This window comes from Nipponia nippon, unplaced genomic scaffold (genome assembly GCF_047370975.1).
Source record: "Nipponia nippon isolate SJK-2023a ecotype South Korea unplaced genomic scaffold, ASM4737097v1 scaffold_1, whole genome shotgun sequence".
Classification (NCBI taxonomy): domain Eukaryota; kingdom Metazoa; phylum Chordata; class Aves; order Pelecaniformes; family Threskiornithidae; genus Nipponia; species Nipponia nippon.
The window spans coordinates 156,953,668-156,972,140 of NW_028262290.1; the positions used below are offsets into that span (position 1 = coordinate 156,953,668).

General features: G+C 38.5%; 1 protein-coding gene across 1 annotated transcript in view; it reads left to right on the forward strand.

Annotated features, from left to right (window-relative positions):
• The window catches only part of PTPRN2 (protein tyrosine phosphatase receptor type N2), a 670,971-nt gene that overhangs the window by 276,649 nt on the left and 375,849 nt on the right, over positions 1–18,473 (forward strand). Inside the window, exon 10 of the mRNA XM_087729958.1 lies at positions 15,916–16,002. Coding sequence (XP_087586084.1) covers positions 15,916–16,002 — 87 coding nt within the window. The remainder of the gene's footprint in view (positions 1–15,915; positions 16,003–18,473) is intronic.

The following is an 18,473-nucleotide window of genomic DNA, read 5'->3' on the forward strand; positions in this document are numbered from 1 at the left end:
TTAATTGCATTTAAAAATGAAATTTAAAATAAATAGGAGAAAACTAATCACAATATCTACAGCAATGAAACAGGGCTGATAGATTTTATTGTTCTTTGTAGTCTTGATGTTTCTTGGAAGCTGAGCTTTTTTATTGCATGAGGCTTTTCAGCTATTTTTTAGAAAATAATAACAAAATGTTCCTGTCCTTTTATACATATGTACAAACAGAAACACTGATTTGACCTTCTCTGCATATCTCAATGTCCTCTTTGAAATTGCTATTCTACCTGCAAGTGCACTTTATCAAGGGAAAAAGATTTGTGCATATTCTTCACTTAATTTCTACAACTAGCTTTAAAAACTAAAAGGAATAATAAACATACAAAGAACAGAAAAGCTCTTGCTACTGGAGTTTGCTAAATCAGCAAGGGACAGAATTGCTTATATTACGAAAGAAGTTAAATGTAAAATTTTTATTCCTCACTTTGTCACTTACCCTAGCAGTCTCTACCCTTGTATAAATAAATTCCATAGATGGCCATCATTGATTGTAAAGCTGAAATTTTTGCTTCTGATAAAATAGCTTGACCCCCTACCTAAATAATAGAGATGGAAAATACTTGCCTATGAATTTATCCAGTAGAGAGAATTCTGTCATTGTGTCTCAGCACCATAACTGGTGGAGAGACATAAATCTAGAATCTTCCTTGGCTAACTCTTCACATGTAATTATTCACATTCCCTAGAGTTTTCTAGACATAAAATCATTTTTCCCTCTTTAATCCTCCAGTTTCCTTGTGATACTTAGAAAGTGACAGAGATCATATCCCCCACATTACTGCTTCACTGCCTTAATTCTGATATTATATATTCCCATAGGAAAATGATACTTCATGCTTCTTACTCCTGCACAAGAAAATAACAGAAAAACAGCAGTTACTGTAGCTTTGCCATAGAGAGCAATGAATACTGGTGTTTGTTTTTTTTTTTTTTCAATACAAGAGTTCAGCTTTGAAAATTTTTAATTTCTTCTTATCTGTTGTATGTGCAGAGATAAGATGATAGTCTGTTCTACTTCGGTTGCCCTTAGCTTTTGTGCCTCCAAAATCTCTTGAAATACATTATCCTGGAACATGATTCTCACCTGCTGATGTATATCACTTTACAAGAGAAGAGTCCTTCCAAGGGTCCATCTTTCCCTCCTCTGAGGGCTACACTTCCCCAGATATTTTCCTCTCCTTTCTGTCGGGACCAACTGTGCATTTTTACCTCTAGGAGAACATCCAGAGCAAAACTTTTAATTGATGTAGCTGGTGACCAGTCGGTCTGTCACACTAGCAACAGTAATGGCAAGGAATCATTCTGGTCCCTTGAGCTGATGAAAGGCAACTGGTAATTGTAAGAGTGTGCTTGGAGTCCCCAGTAGTGCCACAAGGACTATCTCATATTTGTATTTCTCCACTTAGCTGAAAAGATATGGCTGTTGGACTGGTTTCCCAGAGCAGACATTCCCAGACATTCCCATTTCTGTCTTTCCATGCTTTCTGTGCCACGTTAGGATCCCTTGTTTGGGTATCACGTGCTGGCTTTTTCAGGACAGCAGCCGATGCAAGTACTCTGCAACCTCTCTGTGAGCAGGTTCAGCTTACTCTGCTGTCTCCAGGCTATAGACTTTTAATCACTGAGGCTGCACGTTACATATCCCCGAACTAGGGATGGGGCTGTGAGCTGTGCTTTGTTTTTATAAACAGTGGTAGTCATTAAAACCCTGAGATGCTGCAATATCTCACAATACCATATGGTCAATACTTGAGTGTATCACAGTGGTTTGAGGGTAATTACCATGTAGTTCATTATGAAAGAATGATGAATTTTAAGCTTTTGAAATGAGTGAGAAGGAGAAAGCCAAAGATCAGGATTCCTGGGAATGCTGCAAACTGAATCATAATGCAGTCTATTATCTACCAGTACTTCTTCATCAGTGCTGTCTGTCCAATCCTGGGAAGCTCAGATATAAAAATGCAATAATTTCATTTTCATGCCTGAAAATATTTTGGAATTTCTTAATTCAGGTAATGAGTACACAATGTAAACACCTGGCCACTAAAAATTAGAATGAAGTCATTTTAATCTCACTCTAAATCATTTTTATTTCATGCAAATGAAATTTCATAAGTAGAAAATAAGTGAGGACTAATTCAGGACACCGAGAATAAATTGTAACAGAGAAAATATTTTAAGTTTTCTTTTAAGTAGATATTCTGGCTTTCCACTGGCATTTGTTTGAAGAAGGTATGCCACAATCTAAAAACTAGGTATATCTGCTATAGAAATACATTCAGAGTTAATTTCTTAATAATATGGAGAATATTTTTTATAAAAAGTCATTTTAAAAATCTTTGAAGTTTGGATCTCTTACAGGAATTTTTATGTTTCTTTAACTTCTTTTGACACTAGGTTGTTGGATATTCTTTGTCATTTGTCATTTAAACCATTTGCATTGTAAATTGGTCTGGCCGTGAAGGAAGAGGGATGATATGAAGGAAGGGAAAGAATGAAAAGTCAGAAGTATATTAAAATGTGTATCATCAGCTGTCCTTAATTTCATTTATTAATTACTTGTATGAAGGAGTAATTTGAAATGAAAGAACAATTTTGCATTTTCAAGGCTTTTTTGCATCAGAGATTCAGGGTCCATGACAAGTGGACTTCAGCGCTGTTTCTAAAATTCAGCTGAAAATGCATTAGGGAGTATTTTGGTGGGGTCCACCTCGGTCTCAGAAAGGAGGGTACCACAATTATGGCACAGATTATTGCCATTATTTCCATGCTTCTGCTAGTGACAAAGCATCTGTATGAATTTGTTGTTACTAACGCAGCTGGAGGTAGTGCTTGTTTGAAGTAATGAAGTACAGACTGGAATAGTGTCACACTTCCATTATAACTCGACTTCTCGACTTCTCTTATCTCTCTCCTGCTTCCATGATGCTGTCATCTCCTCTGACCTTCACAGCCTGATGTCATGATTTAAGCCCAGTCAGCAACTAAGCACCACACAGCCACTCGTTCACCCTCCCCTCTCCTGGTGAGATGGGGGAGAGAATCGGAAAAAAAGTAAAACCCATGGACTGAGAGAAAGACAGTTTAATAGGACAGAAAAGGAAGAGAAAATAATAATAGTAATAATAATAATAATAATAATAATAATGATGATGATGATGATGATGATGATGATGATGATGATGATGATAAAAGAATATACAAGACAAGTGGTGCACAATGCAATTGCTCACCACCCAGCCCATCCCCGAGCAACAGTTGCTGCCCCCCGGCCAGCTCCCCCCAGTTTCTATACTGGCCATGATGCCATACGGTATGGCATAGCCCTTTGGCCAGTCTGGGTCAGCTGCCCTGGCTGTGCCCCCTCCCAGCTTCTTGTGCACCTGGCAGAGCAGGGGAAGCCGAACAGTCCTTGGCTAGTGTAAGCACTGCTCAGCAACAACTAAAACATCAGTGTGTTATCAACATTATTCTCACACTAAATCTAAGACACAGCACTATACCAGCTACTAAGGAGAAAATTAACTCTATACTAACCTGACCACTACCAATGATTTTTACGAAGTGTCATCCATGTTACGAATTGGTCTGGACTTGAAGCTGTTTGTATTAAGAGGTTTATATTCGCACTTACTGGTGGTGGAAAAAGAGGGGAAAAAGTTACGGAAAGTGGGAATTTGCCGAGCTGTCCAAACAGAAGTAAGCTTAAAAAGGTTTGATGGCTAATAAAGCCTTTGTGGAAACAAGCATAGAAAAATGAAACTGCAGCCCAATGCAATAAAATTGCAGTGTCCTTAAAAGGATTATAATAACAGTGCTGTGAAGTCAGGCAGCTCTCAATCTGGTGACAAGCTCTATGCTCAAAAGTTATTTGGTTGTATTCATGAATCCTGAATAAATGTGAACTGTTTACAAAATTAATCATTATTTAACTAAATTTAAGGCACCGGTCATGTTCAAACCAAATTAAATCCATTTAATACTGAAATACATTCCTTCTCTAAGTCCTTACTGGGGATGTGTGCTTCAAGATGTATTAAACTACACTGAAACATGGACAGAAGACTCAAACTCAGACAGACAAGGCAGGCTGTTGTAACGCTGTGGACTTGAAGCATCAGTGCCCAGGACTTTCATTATAGATTATCGGATGAGTTACTCTCAGGGACACTTCCAGACAAGAGAAATAAATACAATTTTGGTGTCTAAATGTTTTTTAAGGCTTGGTAGGCTCAGAAAGAATTTAATGGCAACACTATAAATTACTTTGATGTTAAAACGTTCCCAGTAGTCCTTGCTATGCCACTTACCTCCTCTGTGACCTGGACCTGTTTCTTCTCCATTGTATGGATAATATGCATCTTTCTTGTGACGAGTGAGACTTCCTTTGTGTGTAGAAAAGGAAAAGTAGGAGTTGAAGAAGGCTGGATTCAATAGCTTTATGCCAGTGGTTGCCAACCTGATGAGAATGGGAGAGTCGTGTCACTGTGTTGCCATGTCTTCTCTGACATGCTGTGTGCTACCTAAGGTGGCAGGAGCACTCACTCCTTCCACGGGGCATGTGTAGAAGACACCATACACTGTTTATTCCCTCCTCAGGCAAACGTGACATCTTTTCTCTGGATTGCAGGGCATGTGGCTCAAATGTTGGTAGCTAGCAGCTAAACCAACCAGGTTTGGTAAGTGACCTTTCAGGTCAGAGAATAGTGGTGTTGGTGTGCTAGAAAGTGCCATGAAGCCAATTCCCAGGAGACAGGAGTCAGTGGGAAGAGAGAAGTGTAAATCTCTTGAGGAACGTTGGTAAAGCTAGGTCTATTTATTTTGATGGCATCAGCAGCTCTTCCATACTTCAGTTACTACTGAAATTTGCACACAGAGGTTCACATCCTTCTATTTCATACTTCAGTAGCTGAGTTTCCCATTATATTGCTTGTTAAAATATTTAGTAATCTTAGCAGAGAAAAAAAAATAAAGAAGAAAAAAATGAGAGAAAAGGAAAAAAAATTTAAAAGTGTCCTTAAAAATAAAAGCTTTCCTAGTATTGTTTCCAGCTTCTCTGAGGTGGCTAAGTGCTGTGATCACAGACTCTGAGACCACATCAATGATAAGCTTCTATTTGCATTTTAAGTCTTGGCTATTTATATCTGAAGGTCACTGAGCCTCCGCCTCCAGGAGGAAGTGCCAGAGATCCTCTCTTCTCCTTCACGGCATCACTGCACCTGGAAGACCCTCAGGAGTGAAGCACCTTCTGATGAGATACATCAGAGCCTCCTGTGAGAAAAGCTGCTGTTGCAGCAGAACCACAAGTTGTACCTACCCTTCAAATCAACAGGAGATAAATGGGATGCTCTTCATACTGACTTTAAGGAGAGTGAGTCACTGAGCAAGGTCCAGGGTGTCACTGCAGATTAAGAACTGGTTATGAGATAGGAGAGAAAGATTCATCATGAGCTGCTGCTTCTCAGCATGTAGAGAGATTAGTGGTACCCCGTGGGCAAATTGTCTCTGTTAGGAAGAACTATGGAGGATTTAGAAAAATTCCAGATGGATTTAAATACATTGAGGGATTAAGGAGAACAATGGTAGATGAAATTCAGCTAGAATAAGTGTGACAGAATAATAGACATTAACAAAAATAGTCCTTTTTGGAAAAAAAAAAAAAAAAAGGAAAGGTATTCTTAAAACTCTCAGTCTGGGCTCTGAGGCAGTGGAAAATTTTGAAGAAAAGATTTGCTGTGTTTAGATAAATGAATCCTGCCCTTAGTATGGTGGCACATATTTTCAGACTTGAAAATTTAAAAGAAGGCATGCAAATCCTGAAGTAGGTGGCCCATTTCCCTGCCGTATATTTCTAAAACACACACTAGTCTAATACGTATCACTGAGGTGAAGAGTTCAGCAGGAGTTTTTTTAAGAAAAAGAGAGATTTTTACAAGTAGTGAGCGTACACATAATCATATTAACTAATTGTTTGTAGAATTATACCATAATATTATTTATTTATTTATTTTCAGAAGGAATACTCTTGCTGCAGGGTATAAGGCAAGAGAGACTGATTTCTGATCTCTGTCTGGTTTTGTGGGTGCACGTGGAAATAGAGTGCATGGCTGAGATTGTCATCCCAGTCTGGAAACACGAGGTTCATGTGTTTTATGAGGTTCATGTAAGGATAAAATGGCACCATTCTTGTATCTGATCACTAGAGTCAGATACTGAATCAGTTGGAATCTGGTCTTTTCGTGTATAATATTTTCATTTATTTGGTCAGGTGTCCCTAGTACTCCTGGGACAGAATATGGGTGTTCTGCTACTTTTTGACTGGACTTTGAGTAACTGCCTGAATACTGGCAATTTCATAGCAACCCTCATACCTTTTAAGCTTTTCTTCAGGGAATTGAGGCCTGTTGAATATTAAATACTGTTACTGGACAACTTTTTTAACATCCATCTTTCTTGATTTTTAGCAGTGTGAACATAACAGTGCCCAAGACAAAAAAAAAAAAAAAATTAAAGAACTAATGGTTTCTCTCTGTCACAGCATTGTTTTTCCCAGGGTAGTCTTCTCCTTAGGTAGTCCTTTGCAGACATGTATCTCAGCTAACCTGTTCTCTCAGCCTCCTTCAGAACTTTTCCAGAATTATCTTGGACTTTATTTTATTTCTTAGGTCTTATTTTTGGACTCTGCTGTATTTACTGCTGGCTTAAGAAAATCGGGCAGTAGCATGTCCAAGATGGTTTAAAATAACCTCCCATCTTGTGCTGGTGGCTGCTGCTGAGAAGTGACTCAAGGTCTGGGGTTAGTATGTGCTGCTGGGGAGGTGTTCCCTGCAGCAATTGCTCTTCTCACTCCTTCTTGATCCCAGCAGCAGGAACTGGAAATTGCTTTCCCCCTCTTTACCCTTTTCTCTTGACTGCTTTTAGCAGGCAAAGGAGTCATAGCTGGTATGTGCCAGCCCCTTGCCCATGGAGAGGCAGTGCTCAAGTCCTGGCATTCTGGCTCCTCCGCTTCTCCTTGCCAAGCTATGCACTGAGAGTGGAGATACGGTATGAAAGGAATCAGGCCTGATACTGGCCCATGAAGGTGGGTGGTTAAAAGTGCTGAAGCTACTGTCACTGTTCAAATAGACCCCCTTTACTGGATTTAATCTTTTGTATTCATTAGAGCAAATAATAAGCAAACAGACAATTCCTAGCATATCTGTAAGTCATTTTAAAGAAGCTCTGAAATACCTCCATACACCTCAGAGTCTCATTGCTGAGCCTGAGCCCTGTGACGAATATGCCTGCTCTTTTCCAGGCATGAGGGGAGGATGGCAGCTTGTGCTGGAGCTGGCCAGGCTGCTCCTCCCAGCTTCCCATCAGCAGGCAGTTTGCCTGCAGCCTAGTCAATGCCCATACTGCTGCCAAATGGTTTTAGCAGCCAGAGAAAACTAGTCCTCAACATTATTCATCCTAAAGGTGGCCTCTTTATTTGACTCTCTAAAGCATTTCATACGGTATTCCAGACCCATATTTCTGAACTTTGATTTTTTTTTTAGGTTTAGCTCTTTATCTGCAGTACTAACGAGATTGTGCTGCATATTAAGAAAGTGATACTATTATAGACTGTTGCTCTGTCAATGAAGGGAAGCCAATTTGATGTCAATGCACAGAGACATTATTGAAAAGTGGCCAGGTGGAACTTTCTTACATAATTATTTTAAACTACAGAATGCATCTTTCTTAAAATTCAGTATTTAAAAAGACTAGAGGAAAAAAAAATGTATCTAAGATCAGTACTAAAGAAAGAAAATCTTCAACATGAAAGAAGCTCCTGTGTGTGCCTATTAAGTGAACAACTGTCAAAAAATCTTAGATATAAACACTCAAAATAAATACAGGGGTAGGCAGGACCAAGAAAATTATGTTTGTCAGCTCAAGCCTCACATTAGCTTCTAAAGTAAAGTACCACCACTAGAAGACACTGATCTTTGGTGAACCTGTCCAGGAGATTGTCAGACTAGGTCTCTTCTGGTAGATTATTTTTGCTGACATGTGAATCTGTGGGGTAAAGACCTAACTGAGAAAGAATCTCAGTTCTAACTCACTCTAACCCAGTGCTTTCAGCTGCAGGGCACAATCTGCATGTACCTCTCATTGTTTAATACAAGTTGACTACTGAAATTAAATTCTTCAACACATTTAGTCCATTCAGCTTCTGTTTTCAAGAGTGTTTGGTGTCTGTCTTGTTATTCATGTGGTTAATACCTTTTCCCTTTAAGGCACATTTCTAGGTTTAAAGCTGAAATGCAGTTATTTCAGAATTTGGGGTGAAAGCCAGACTGCCTCATTTAGGTGCCAAACTTAGAGCTGCTGGATGCTACACATCTTCTCCAAGGATGGGGATGTCATCCACTTCATTTGACATCACTGAGCTCCCTGAGAGATGAGTGAAGACATACCCACACAGGGAGGTTAGGCACCTCCCTTCCTCCACTATCAGAAGAGACTTTTGGAGACTCCAGAAAACAGCCCAGACTGCAAGGTATCTCCCTGTTTCACTGAGAAATGCCAAACAAGTAGGATATTCTGGGATCCAGTGTGTCTAGTGCTCCTCTGGTGAAAGGCACCATGTGCAGTATTTTCTGCCTGTCTTCTGCTTATTAATGCAGGGGTTAGAAAGTGAAGCAGGAGATGGAAGAGATCTTACCGTAGTTAGTCTGAGCAGTTTTAACTCCCACATCCTAGGAGAGTGCTCTGTGTACCAGCCCAGAGTGACAGCACTGTCCGTCATCCTCTTGATGACCCAGCAGTTCATCTTCAGGCATAAAAGCAACAGAGGAAGATAGACAACATACAAGAGAGAACATGACTCTTAACTTGCAGCACTCAGGAGGAAGGAAGACTGCTGGTGCAAACTTAGTTTTTGAGCATGTGTGCAATTAACATTAGTAAATATTGAAAGTGTTTTTAAAGTAAACATTAGTCTAAATAAAACGTCTCTTCCCCAAAAGTCCTGGGTGCTGGGTTCAGGTTCTACTTTCCTCTGGTTGAGATGTGGATTCAGTACTATTCAAGCTGAACACAGTTGTAGCCAAACTTTTGAACCTTCTCCAGGGAAAATAGGTGGAGTGGAGATGCTGTTGTGCTGGAGTTTGGATAGCAAAAGAGAGGCTGAGTGTGACAGTGGCATTTACCTCCCCAGAAAATCACTTTCTGATACTGCCAGGAGGACAACTTTCAGACTGTAGGCAAATGTCTTGCAATCTTAGTGCAGTGCTCAGCACTGTTTAAAATGGGCAAACTGGCCTTCATTGCCAGTGTCCTGATTTAAGCAAATTTTAGGTGGATTGAACCCTACCTTACTTAATATTTCACTGGGGATTAGACTGACATTTAGGTTTAAGGAGTGTAATTCCCAATGTCAGGCCTATTTCTGTACTGTAGATTATTCTTCATTTTTGCAGAAAATGATTCAATTGAACTAATCTGACAGGGCTGACTGGATGTCCATTATAGTGCTGCATTACAGTTGCTAAGCAGAGTATTGGAAGGGCACTAGGTACAGTCTGGTAAAGACAATAAATAATTTGAATGACGACACTAAGGCAGCATTTCAGAGTTCAGTTAGTGGGTTTCCGAAGACACTTGGCAACTGGGAAGAGGAAAAGCAAATGAGAGCAACTGCTTGTGAGACTGACATAACCTCAGCGTAACATTGAGCTACATGTTGCTCTCCTTGGGCTGAGAGCAGGCTTGGCAAACGCTAGCAATCAAGCCATCTGTATAACTGGATCAGATTTTTCACTACCAAAATGGATCAATTTATGGGATTGTTTTGACAGGCATGTTGGGAAATACAGAACATATAGTTTTCATCATTGTTTACTTCTGTTTTTCCTCTTGTTCCCTTTGACATTGCCCACTGGCTTTTATTAGAGTTTGAGCTCCATTTAGCTCAGCATGCAGAGCTGGACATGCTGGCAGTGTCACTCCCTGCAGAACTCCTCCTGTTCCTTCATTTACATGTTTCCTTCTTGTTCTTTAACCAGAAGGGGAAGCTTTGAGCCTTGAATGCATAAAGCATTAGGTCCAGGTCAAAAACAGACAGTCCATTATTCTAAGTGGTTGTTCTCACTCATCAGATTTGTAGTTTATCTTGGGAATTTCTCAGAAACGTGGCATCCATTTGTAGCATTGTTCAGATAATTGCAGCATGAAGCTGAACTGGTCTTGAGATTAGCATCCAATATTCAGCACTAGTCTTTTGTTGGAGTGATTTAATTGGCCATTGGTGAGGTTTGTCTGGTCCATAAGACTCTTTCCTCCTGCTCCATTTGCCCACAGCAGGCATTTAGCAAGGCTACTAACTCACCAGTGAGGGAGGAGTTATCTTCACCTGGATTTAGGTGCTCTAAACATGTTCTAAAATCAGCCAGATGTGCTCTAAAACCAGTCAGATCCCCTGTGCTGAAGAAGTTTGGAACAAAATTTTTTGTAGGGGAATGAGGGAAGTTTTTATTATAACTAAAAGTTAATTTTTGGGTTACGTAGTATTCGCGACTACAACATCTTCTCCATATTTGGTAGGGAGAAGTATATATAGCCTTTAGGAACAGCCAATAGTGCTACTCTTTCTATTCTTAGATCCAGAAGGGACGCAAGTCAAATAACAACAGTCTTTTATATGACAATACCAGGCATCTGACAAAAAAAGTTGCTATCATTGCCTTCATTTTACACATAGTGAAATCGAGGGTTAGGAAGATGTCTTGAGGTAACTTGATAGGCCTCTGCCAGATGAGGACATATTCTGTTCCTCATTCATAATTCATTCAGCAACAGATATTCTGTCACTTATGTATAAAACCACTGAAGACAGTGGGACTGTATGGACATTTAAAAAAATGGCTAGCAAATTCTATACATTTTGTAGCAGTGACTGAGAAGAAAATCACTTAATGGGATTGTTCTAAGCTGTGCCAACTTTCTGGCACCAGCTTTTAGAAATGACTCCTCATCACTGTATTTTTCTTATAAATTTAGCAAAGGAAAAGTGAAATCTTTAATAGACAATAGCAGAGGAAGATTATAATCCAATGTTCTATTATTTAAATTACCTCTGTAAGTGGATTGTTCCTTAAAATATTTCTGTTTTCAGCTCCCTCACTGGGAGCGATTTAGATATTGGAGGATACAGAATATTATTTTCACCAGACAATCTAATTTTCCTATATTCAATGTCCAGTACACTTTGTGAAAATGTTTTAACAAACAATTACATAAAGCTGGGCTCCGAAATCCACTCCTGAGCATTTAAATGGATTACACTAATTTTCAGAAGTGCTCAGCAGCTCACATTAAAGTTAAGAGATATTTATTCCTGTACTTTCATTTCAGATTAATCTCTAAATAAAATAGCTTTATAGACTAGATCTGCTTTTTTTTTTTTTTTGTTAGACAAAACTCCTGATGAAGCTGAAGGGAGCTGATTGGATCATGATTATTTTGTCTCAGACAAGGAGGTATGGGTTGGATTATTTATTTTTCACATGGTTAAATTGGATAGGGAAGTTTTCGTTGTTGTGTTAAGATGTTAAATCATGACATCACAGTCTTGCGCTGAGCTGAGGAGTCATTTCATTTGAAGGGATAATGTAGTACTACCATATAACGTTGACTATTTTTAGCAGAGATATAAGCCATATGCTCCAGCAGGTATAACTAGTTTAGTGCAAGAGATATGCCTTGAAAAGTGAGATTAAACAAAAGCAGCAGTGAAATATTTTGCAGATGACACTCTGCCAGACTTTAAAACTATATATATATATATATCTACAGAAACCCCAAAGGAAATATTTATATTTCATTCCCCATTTATTTCTTCATTGTCATTAACCTGTCAAACAAAGTATATTGTACAAATAATACGAGACAGAGATTGGCATCTGAGTTAGACAGAGTTCTGCTACTGGTTCAGTAGGGTCTGAATCTGTCAACTGAAAAATAATATTTAGGCTCACACACAGAGGTAGAGATGGCATTAGAAGATAAAGCAATGGGAGGAAGTTAGTTACACATGAAGTTTCTATACTTTCTGACTCTCTTTCATCTTCCAAGCTGTAGAGAACTGGAGATGGAAACCTAAAAAGGACCTCAAAAGAATTATTTTAAACTGTGAGATGTATCACATTTTGTTTTAGCTGCTATTATCATATCTTAGAACAGTTAACTTGAAAGAAGATGCAAAAGAGAAATCTACAGCGAGTGAAATGAGAGCAAACGTAGGAATGCCAAAGTAACCACTGTCTCAAGATCTCAGCTGGCAACAGCTATGTCATCTGCAAAAAGGTGTTATGCCATCCAACAGTTTATTCTTCCTGAGGCCAAAATCTAGATCGAAGCTGATCAGAAACCTTCAAGGCAATCAAAAAAGGTAGCGGTAAAGTCAAGAAGGACTGTTAATGACACTGTAGGAGCCATTAATTTTCTTTGACATAGAAAGGGTTAGCCAGCCTCAAGAGAACTTGCAAAGCATAAATAATATCCATGGGCAGGCCTTTTGCTGCTTTTCCCCCCCCCCCCCCCCCCAGTACATGCTTTGTATCTCTGAGGCCTATGTAAGTTGTGATTTCTCTTTTAAGGGTTTACCATTACTGGTGTACCAAAATGTGTTATCAGAGACTCGTGCAAGAAAATGCATATGAGCTGGACCTGTGTTGTAACACGTCTGGAAACTGAGGGGCCACAACCCAGAGACTCACTCTGTGCTGTGCTGCTCCAAGTGCCAGCAAGACCCGTCACCAAAAAGAGGTTTCCCTCTCTCCTCCCTCACTATAGGGAACTGAAATGACCATCTTGACAGTTCAGACAAAGTAATGTGAACCCTACCCCCACCCTTAGCTTTCCTCCAAGTCTTTGGCCTTGATAAAATAGTTTCATTGTCAAGGTTGTTTAAAGAGTCTTCTTTCTACTATTACAATTTCTGTCTGGAGGATCTCAGTATTTGTTCCTTATCTGAACAACTATTTTTTGTCTTTCTTTCTTGGTTTATGTAACACTTTCCTGTGAATTAATTCCATAGTTCTTGAACCCTCACAATCAATAGATGAATCATATTCATAAGAAAAACCCAACTCCATAATACAGAAACTTCTTCCCATGTAGGACTGAATCAAGCAAGCCAAAAACCAAGCATAGTACGTGAAAGATCACAAATAGTGACTGGTCCGTGAGTACTGTGTGCTTGCACTGGGACATGTGGGAGGACCATGGGCAGGAGGATAGGTGGCGTTTGCAAGTTGTCTTCTGGTAACAGTCCTTTTATAAACCTGAAATCAGATGGGTGACGTCAGTGTGCGGTGCTGTTGCAATGTAGGCTAGTTTGCTTAACACTGTGCTGATAGGAACGGTGTATTCTCTCTGTGTAAACAAAGCTAAAGGCAATCACTGTACAAACCATGCAACACTGAGCAAAATGCAACACTAAACAAAAGCAAAGCAGAAATACAGTGTGGAGAATGATGTTCTGACATTTTTAGAGAAAGGTTTTGAATATTCAACTCTCCTACAATACAGCTGTCACAGAACTGTAATAAAGAGTACTAGTATGTATCAACGTTAAGAATTTTGAAAAATTGCAGTGGGAAATATCATGATATAAATTACTCATTCTTAATGTGAATCCTCAAATGTGATAGTGTGATCAACAATACTGGTACCAAAGAGTACTGGTTCGGCAGCTTTCCTGTGCCATTATGGATGACAATTTTTTAGCCTAACAAGCTGCATGTGAGTTTGTGAACTTATGTGTTTTAGTTTGGTATTGGATGAGAGTTACTAAGACTAGACTGGGATGCTCAGGCTGGCAAAAGAATCACCTTCAGGCAGCATTTTCTCTCCCATTTTCTCTCCAGCATTCTTGCCAGGTTGTAGCATTCAAATGCTCTGATTACGTCTCCCATTACTGTTGCTACCTTGGCTCATAGCAGCATACCTTGTTTTTGAAGCTGGGGAATGCTTTTTCAGAGGCAGAGGGGTAAGCAGGGAGTAGGGGGTTGAGCTTTTACAAATGAGACTCCCTTGGTTAAAAAATTACACCAATGTAGGCAGCAGACTTTGCCTGCACCGCTGTGTAGACTTGCTATTACAGTAAAAGCCCACTTGCTGACACCAATCATTTCCATAAAATTTAAGCCAACATCTTTGGGAGAAAAGATTTAATTAACACATAAGCCCCTGATTCACTATGACAATCTGCTTTCATAGTGATGGGAATAATCACATTTCTACCTACTGTCAGTCCTTGAAATATAGGGGTTTTATGAATAATCTATAGTACATTTTCTTCCTTGCAGAAACAATCAGATTCTTTTGTTACTTTTACACAAGAACATTTCTGTCTCAGACATCTAGCAAAACTAAATTTATCTGGTGCCTTGAGGGGCTACCTCTGCTTGTGTGACAGGAGGTCTCTTGAGCATTTTGGGTTAGTAGCATGAAGGGAGGCTGAGCAATTCCATCCTATCCGAGATCCACATGAGACATCCCATTATTTAAATAGAGGTGCCCTTAGGGCGTTGTATGCAGAAGCTAGTGTAATAAATAAATAAACAAACAGTGCTCATTGCAGACAATAAATAAAATTGTGGCAATGATTACCATGATATAAAATTAGATTAAAAAACTTTCTCTGTGAAGCAGAAATAATAACCCAGGGTACAGAGCTTTGAAAAAAATCTTTTTTTTCCCTAAGTCCAGTTGAAAAGATCATGTCTAATAGTACATACTTTTTTTGACACCTCCTTCTCCTACTTGTTATAAATCCTTGAAGGAAAAAAATACAGAACCTTTTTTCCCCTGGGGTAGTCTCATCAAAGTTGTTTCTGATTTACCATGGCATAAGTTATATAAGTATCAAGCTTGTAAGGTTTAATTTTATGATCTTTCTGGCTTTAACAAGTTGAGAATAATTCTATAATCACAATTTAGACAGAGAATGTTGTATCTGTTGTTCTCACTGGACATTGTTATTTCCTTATCTTTTTATTTTCTTAATACTTTTGTGTTTGGCTCCACAGTACTGAACAACAACTAAACAATGTATGATCTGTGTATTAGGGACAGAACATTCTTAATGCATCTTTAGAGTTGTAACAACTCTAATAACCTGAAATTTTTGCAAAAATAAATTTTGCATCTAGATAAGTGCTTTTTTAAATGATAGCAGTCCTCTTGTGTTAGGCTTGATTGCAACCTGTTTTCTAAATTAAAAAATGTAAATGTGGCATTGACAAAGGTTAAAAAGATTTAAAGCGGGTTCTGTCAGCAGTGCATGCATGCACCAAACTAAATCCTATGTATCTAATCAGTGTCCTCTGGACTGTGTGCCTTACTCTATTGTTTACTTTCAAATCCATAATAATTTTGTATCCTTTCACTGGGTGAAGATTCATTTTAAAAACTAATGAATTTAAAAATATGCTTTTCCCTTGTCCATTTGATAGCGAGCCTGCAATTTAACTTTCATTGTTTGTTTCCCTCCTTGTCTCGTCAATCCTTTTCTCTCTTTCTGTCCTTTTACTTTATTACATTTTTTATTGAGGACTGAGATGAACCGGTTGCTGCATCATGGGCCCATTACACTTCCTAACAATTCCATTTACACCTTATTGTTTGTCTTATTGCTGGAAAATTCAGGTGATTCATCATGCCTGAAGAAGCACCTGATCCCAATTCCCTTGATATCACGATCACTATGTGATAGGAATACAGTTAGTGGTGGCTTTCAGACTCTAAGAGGCCAAGGTGATAACTCTTTTGGGACTTTTAGCCTCTCAAGTATTGATGAGTTCCATTTTCGTAATGCTCTGTTTTCTTGCTCCCTTTCAACAGCCCCCTGAGTGTGGAGAAGGGCTTGGAGTTAATAAAGGAAGTGGCAGATCTCCTGAAGCTGCAGATGAGTGTCTTCGATGATGTCAAGTACGTACATGGAAATTACCCCTTTTTATTTTATTGGATTTCTCATTATTTTTGAATAGTTTGTCTTACAAGGAAATATCTACACTTTAATGCCAAAATTAATGAGAGCGTGTGAGAGACAAAAAAGAATATTGTGATGATCTATATAATGTCCCCTACACACAGTTAGGAAGAAATTATTTTAAAAAATTTATAAAGACAGAAATTTTCCTATGTTTCCTTAGGGAAAAATAGTCTGTTCAAAGTGCTGTAAAATATTACTAACCTTATTTAACAGTTTCTAGGCAAGGAAAGTCGTGTGAAGGGTCATTATACCCAGCGTTGCTGAGGGGGAAAATGACATCAGAGATGGATAAGAACTTGGGTCCCTGGCTTTGAGTCTGGCACGTGGCACACTAGGTTGTGCTGCTTGGTCAGCTAATTTAACAAGTCACAGGGAGTTCAGATTTGTTGAGCTACTGGTTTTCTTCATATGATTCATACTGATGAATGCTCTGCATGTTAATCTCCTGAACTAGGAGGTTATGATTTGCCATGTCCGGTAAAAAATTTTAGATTAGGGATTTTCTGGAATCATTTTGGTAGGAACATTTACTTCACAAAACTTAATTCTTCCTTTGTAAAACAGAAAATAAAAATAGTTTGATAGAAAAAGTAATGGAAAAGAAGGGTCAGCTGTGGGAGGCTTTTGACAGCTTGCTGGAAAGAAGTCACATCTTGGTGCACAGAAAATAACTGATGTCTGGGTAGCATCCAGTTCCTGCCTATGTTTCAGAGGATTTGGGGCTGCTTGTTTTGGCCCACGAGTCAGGTTGCTGAAATGCAGCACCTTTCTCAGCCTTGCATGTGCTGCCATCAGCTTTTGTTTAACCTTCAGTTCCAGTGAATGTAATTCATCATTTAATACTCTGTTTTACACCATAGTCTGAAGATGTTTCGTGTTTAGTGGAAGTGTTTATTATTTTTTGGAAAACTACCCCTTCTATTGCTGTATATGTAGGGAGAAATAGACTACTGGTAAGAAAATCTTCTAGAAATCTGACAAATACCAGGCATATTGGCTTTAGTTGTTTAGAAGGAAAATATTCCCATGTTTTGTTTGCTAGAACAATTCTGTGTATTGCTGAAAGTCTTTTTGCTTCTATTTTATGAAATGTATTATTTATGAAAACTGAGTTTTGAAATTACAAAAAATGACAATATTATATGGTCTTCCTTGTAAAGAGAATTTGCAACTTTGACTAGCAGATAAAGTCTGCTGCACGTGTAAAGGGGTAATCCCATGGAACGATTTCTCTGCTGGAATCAATGGGTTCTGCTTCATTAACTTCATTCATTTACAGTACAAGAGCACTTTCACCTATCTTTCTAATTGTTAGCATAAAGCCTTTTGGTTATTTTTATCATTTGATAATTCACAACAACATTGCAATTGGCAGGCTGTAGATTCATTCTCTAATGAAAAATATCCCTCCAGTGATATAGCTAGCTATAAAGAACATTTTATTTTTTTTTTAAATGTGTGACATTTTGGAAAATGGTTATTTTGTGTCCACTTAATATGTAGTCATATGACTGTACTTATATGATTGTACTTGTATGACTGTACCAAAAGTATTTGCACTGTATGGTCAGTATTTTAAAAGTGTATTTTGGGTGATAGTAATTTCAAACAGGACCAAGTATTCTGTCAACACAAACAGAGTCTTTGCCTTTTTAAAAGATCTATATATTATCCCAAATCTCAAGTTAGTGAAGAGTCCATCCATAATAAATTTTCTTTGCTCAAGAAAATGAGATGCTTTGACTCAGGTTTAACCCATGAAATGCTAAAGAAATGTGGAGCTGGCCAGTAGATATAGCAGTAGTAGAGGCTTTAGAAAAAGGCCTCACCAAGCAAAGAATTAACGCTTTTTGGATTTGTTCTTTTGTCATCACTACACAGCCATAGTTGGAAAACTGTATGAATTTTAGGGCTCTGGTTAGCTTCTGAGTGGCATCATGGAGAGGGGTTTCAGGAAAGACTTGATGTCATGGTTATTCCTAATCTACCTTTGACATATCAAAGTGTGAGAATGAGGCCTCTCAGGAAATATGCATTTTACTTGGCCTAAGGCATCATGGGCAATTGAAATTATTTTATTTTACTGGCAACTAAAAGTACTCTTTTTCTTACGGATTCAGTTTTTTAAAATGTCTACTTTGACCGGAGAATTAGCTTAGTGTAAAATTCTCAATTCTCTCTTTTCCCTCCAAGAATTCTGAATGGTAAGAAAGTAACAGTGTAGGCCTGAATTTTTTAGACTGTTGCAAAGATTTCAGAGTAAAGATATGTTAATGAGAATCACAGGGTTAATTTGCGAGTATAAACAAAGCCATCACATTCAATAGGAATAGTGTAATAAGAAGTGAGGAAAGAGGGTGAGTGGTGAGTTCTTCTAAAGACCTGTAAATTCTCAGTTAAGAGTTTC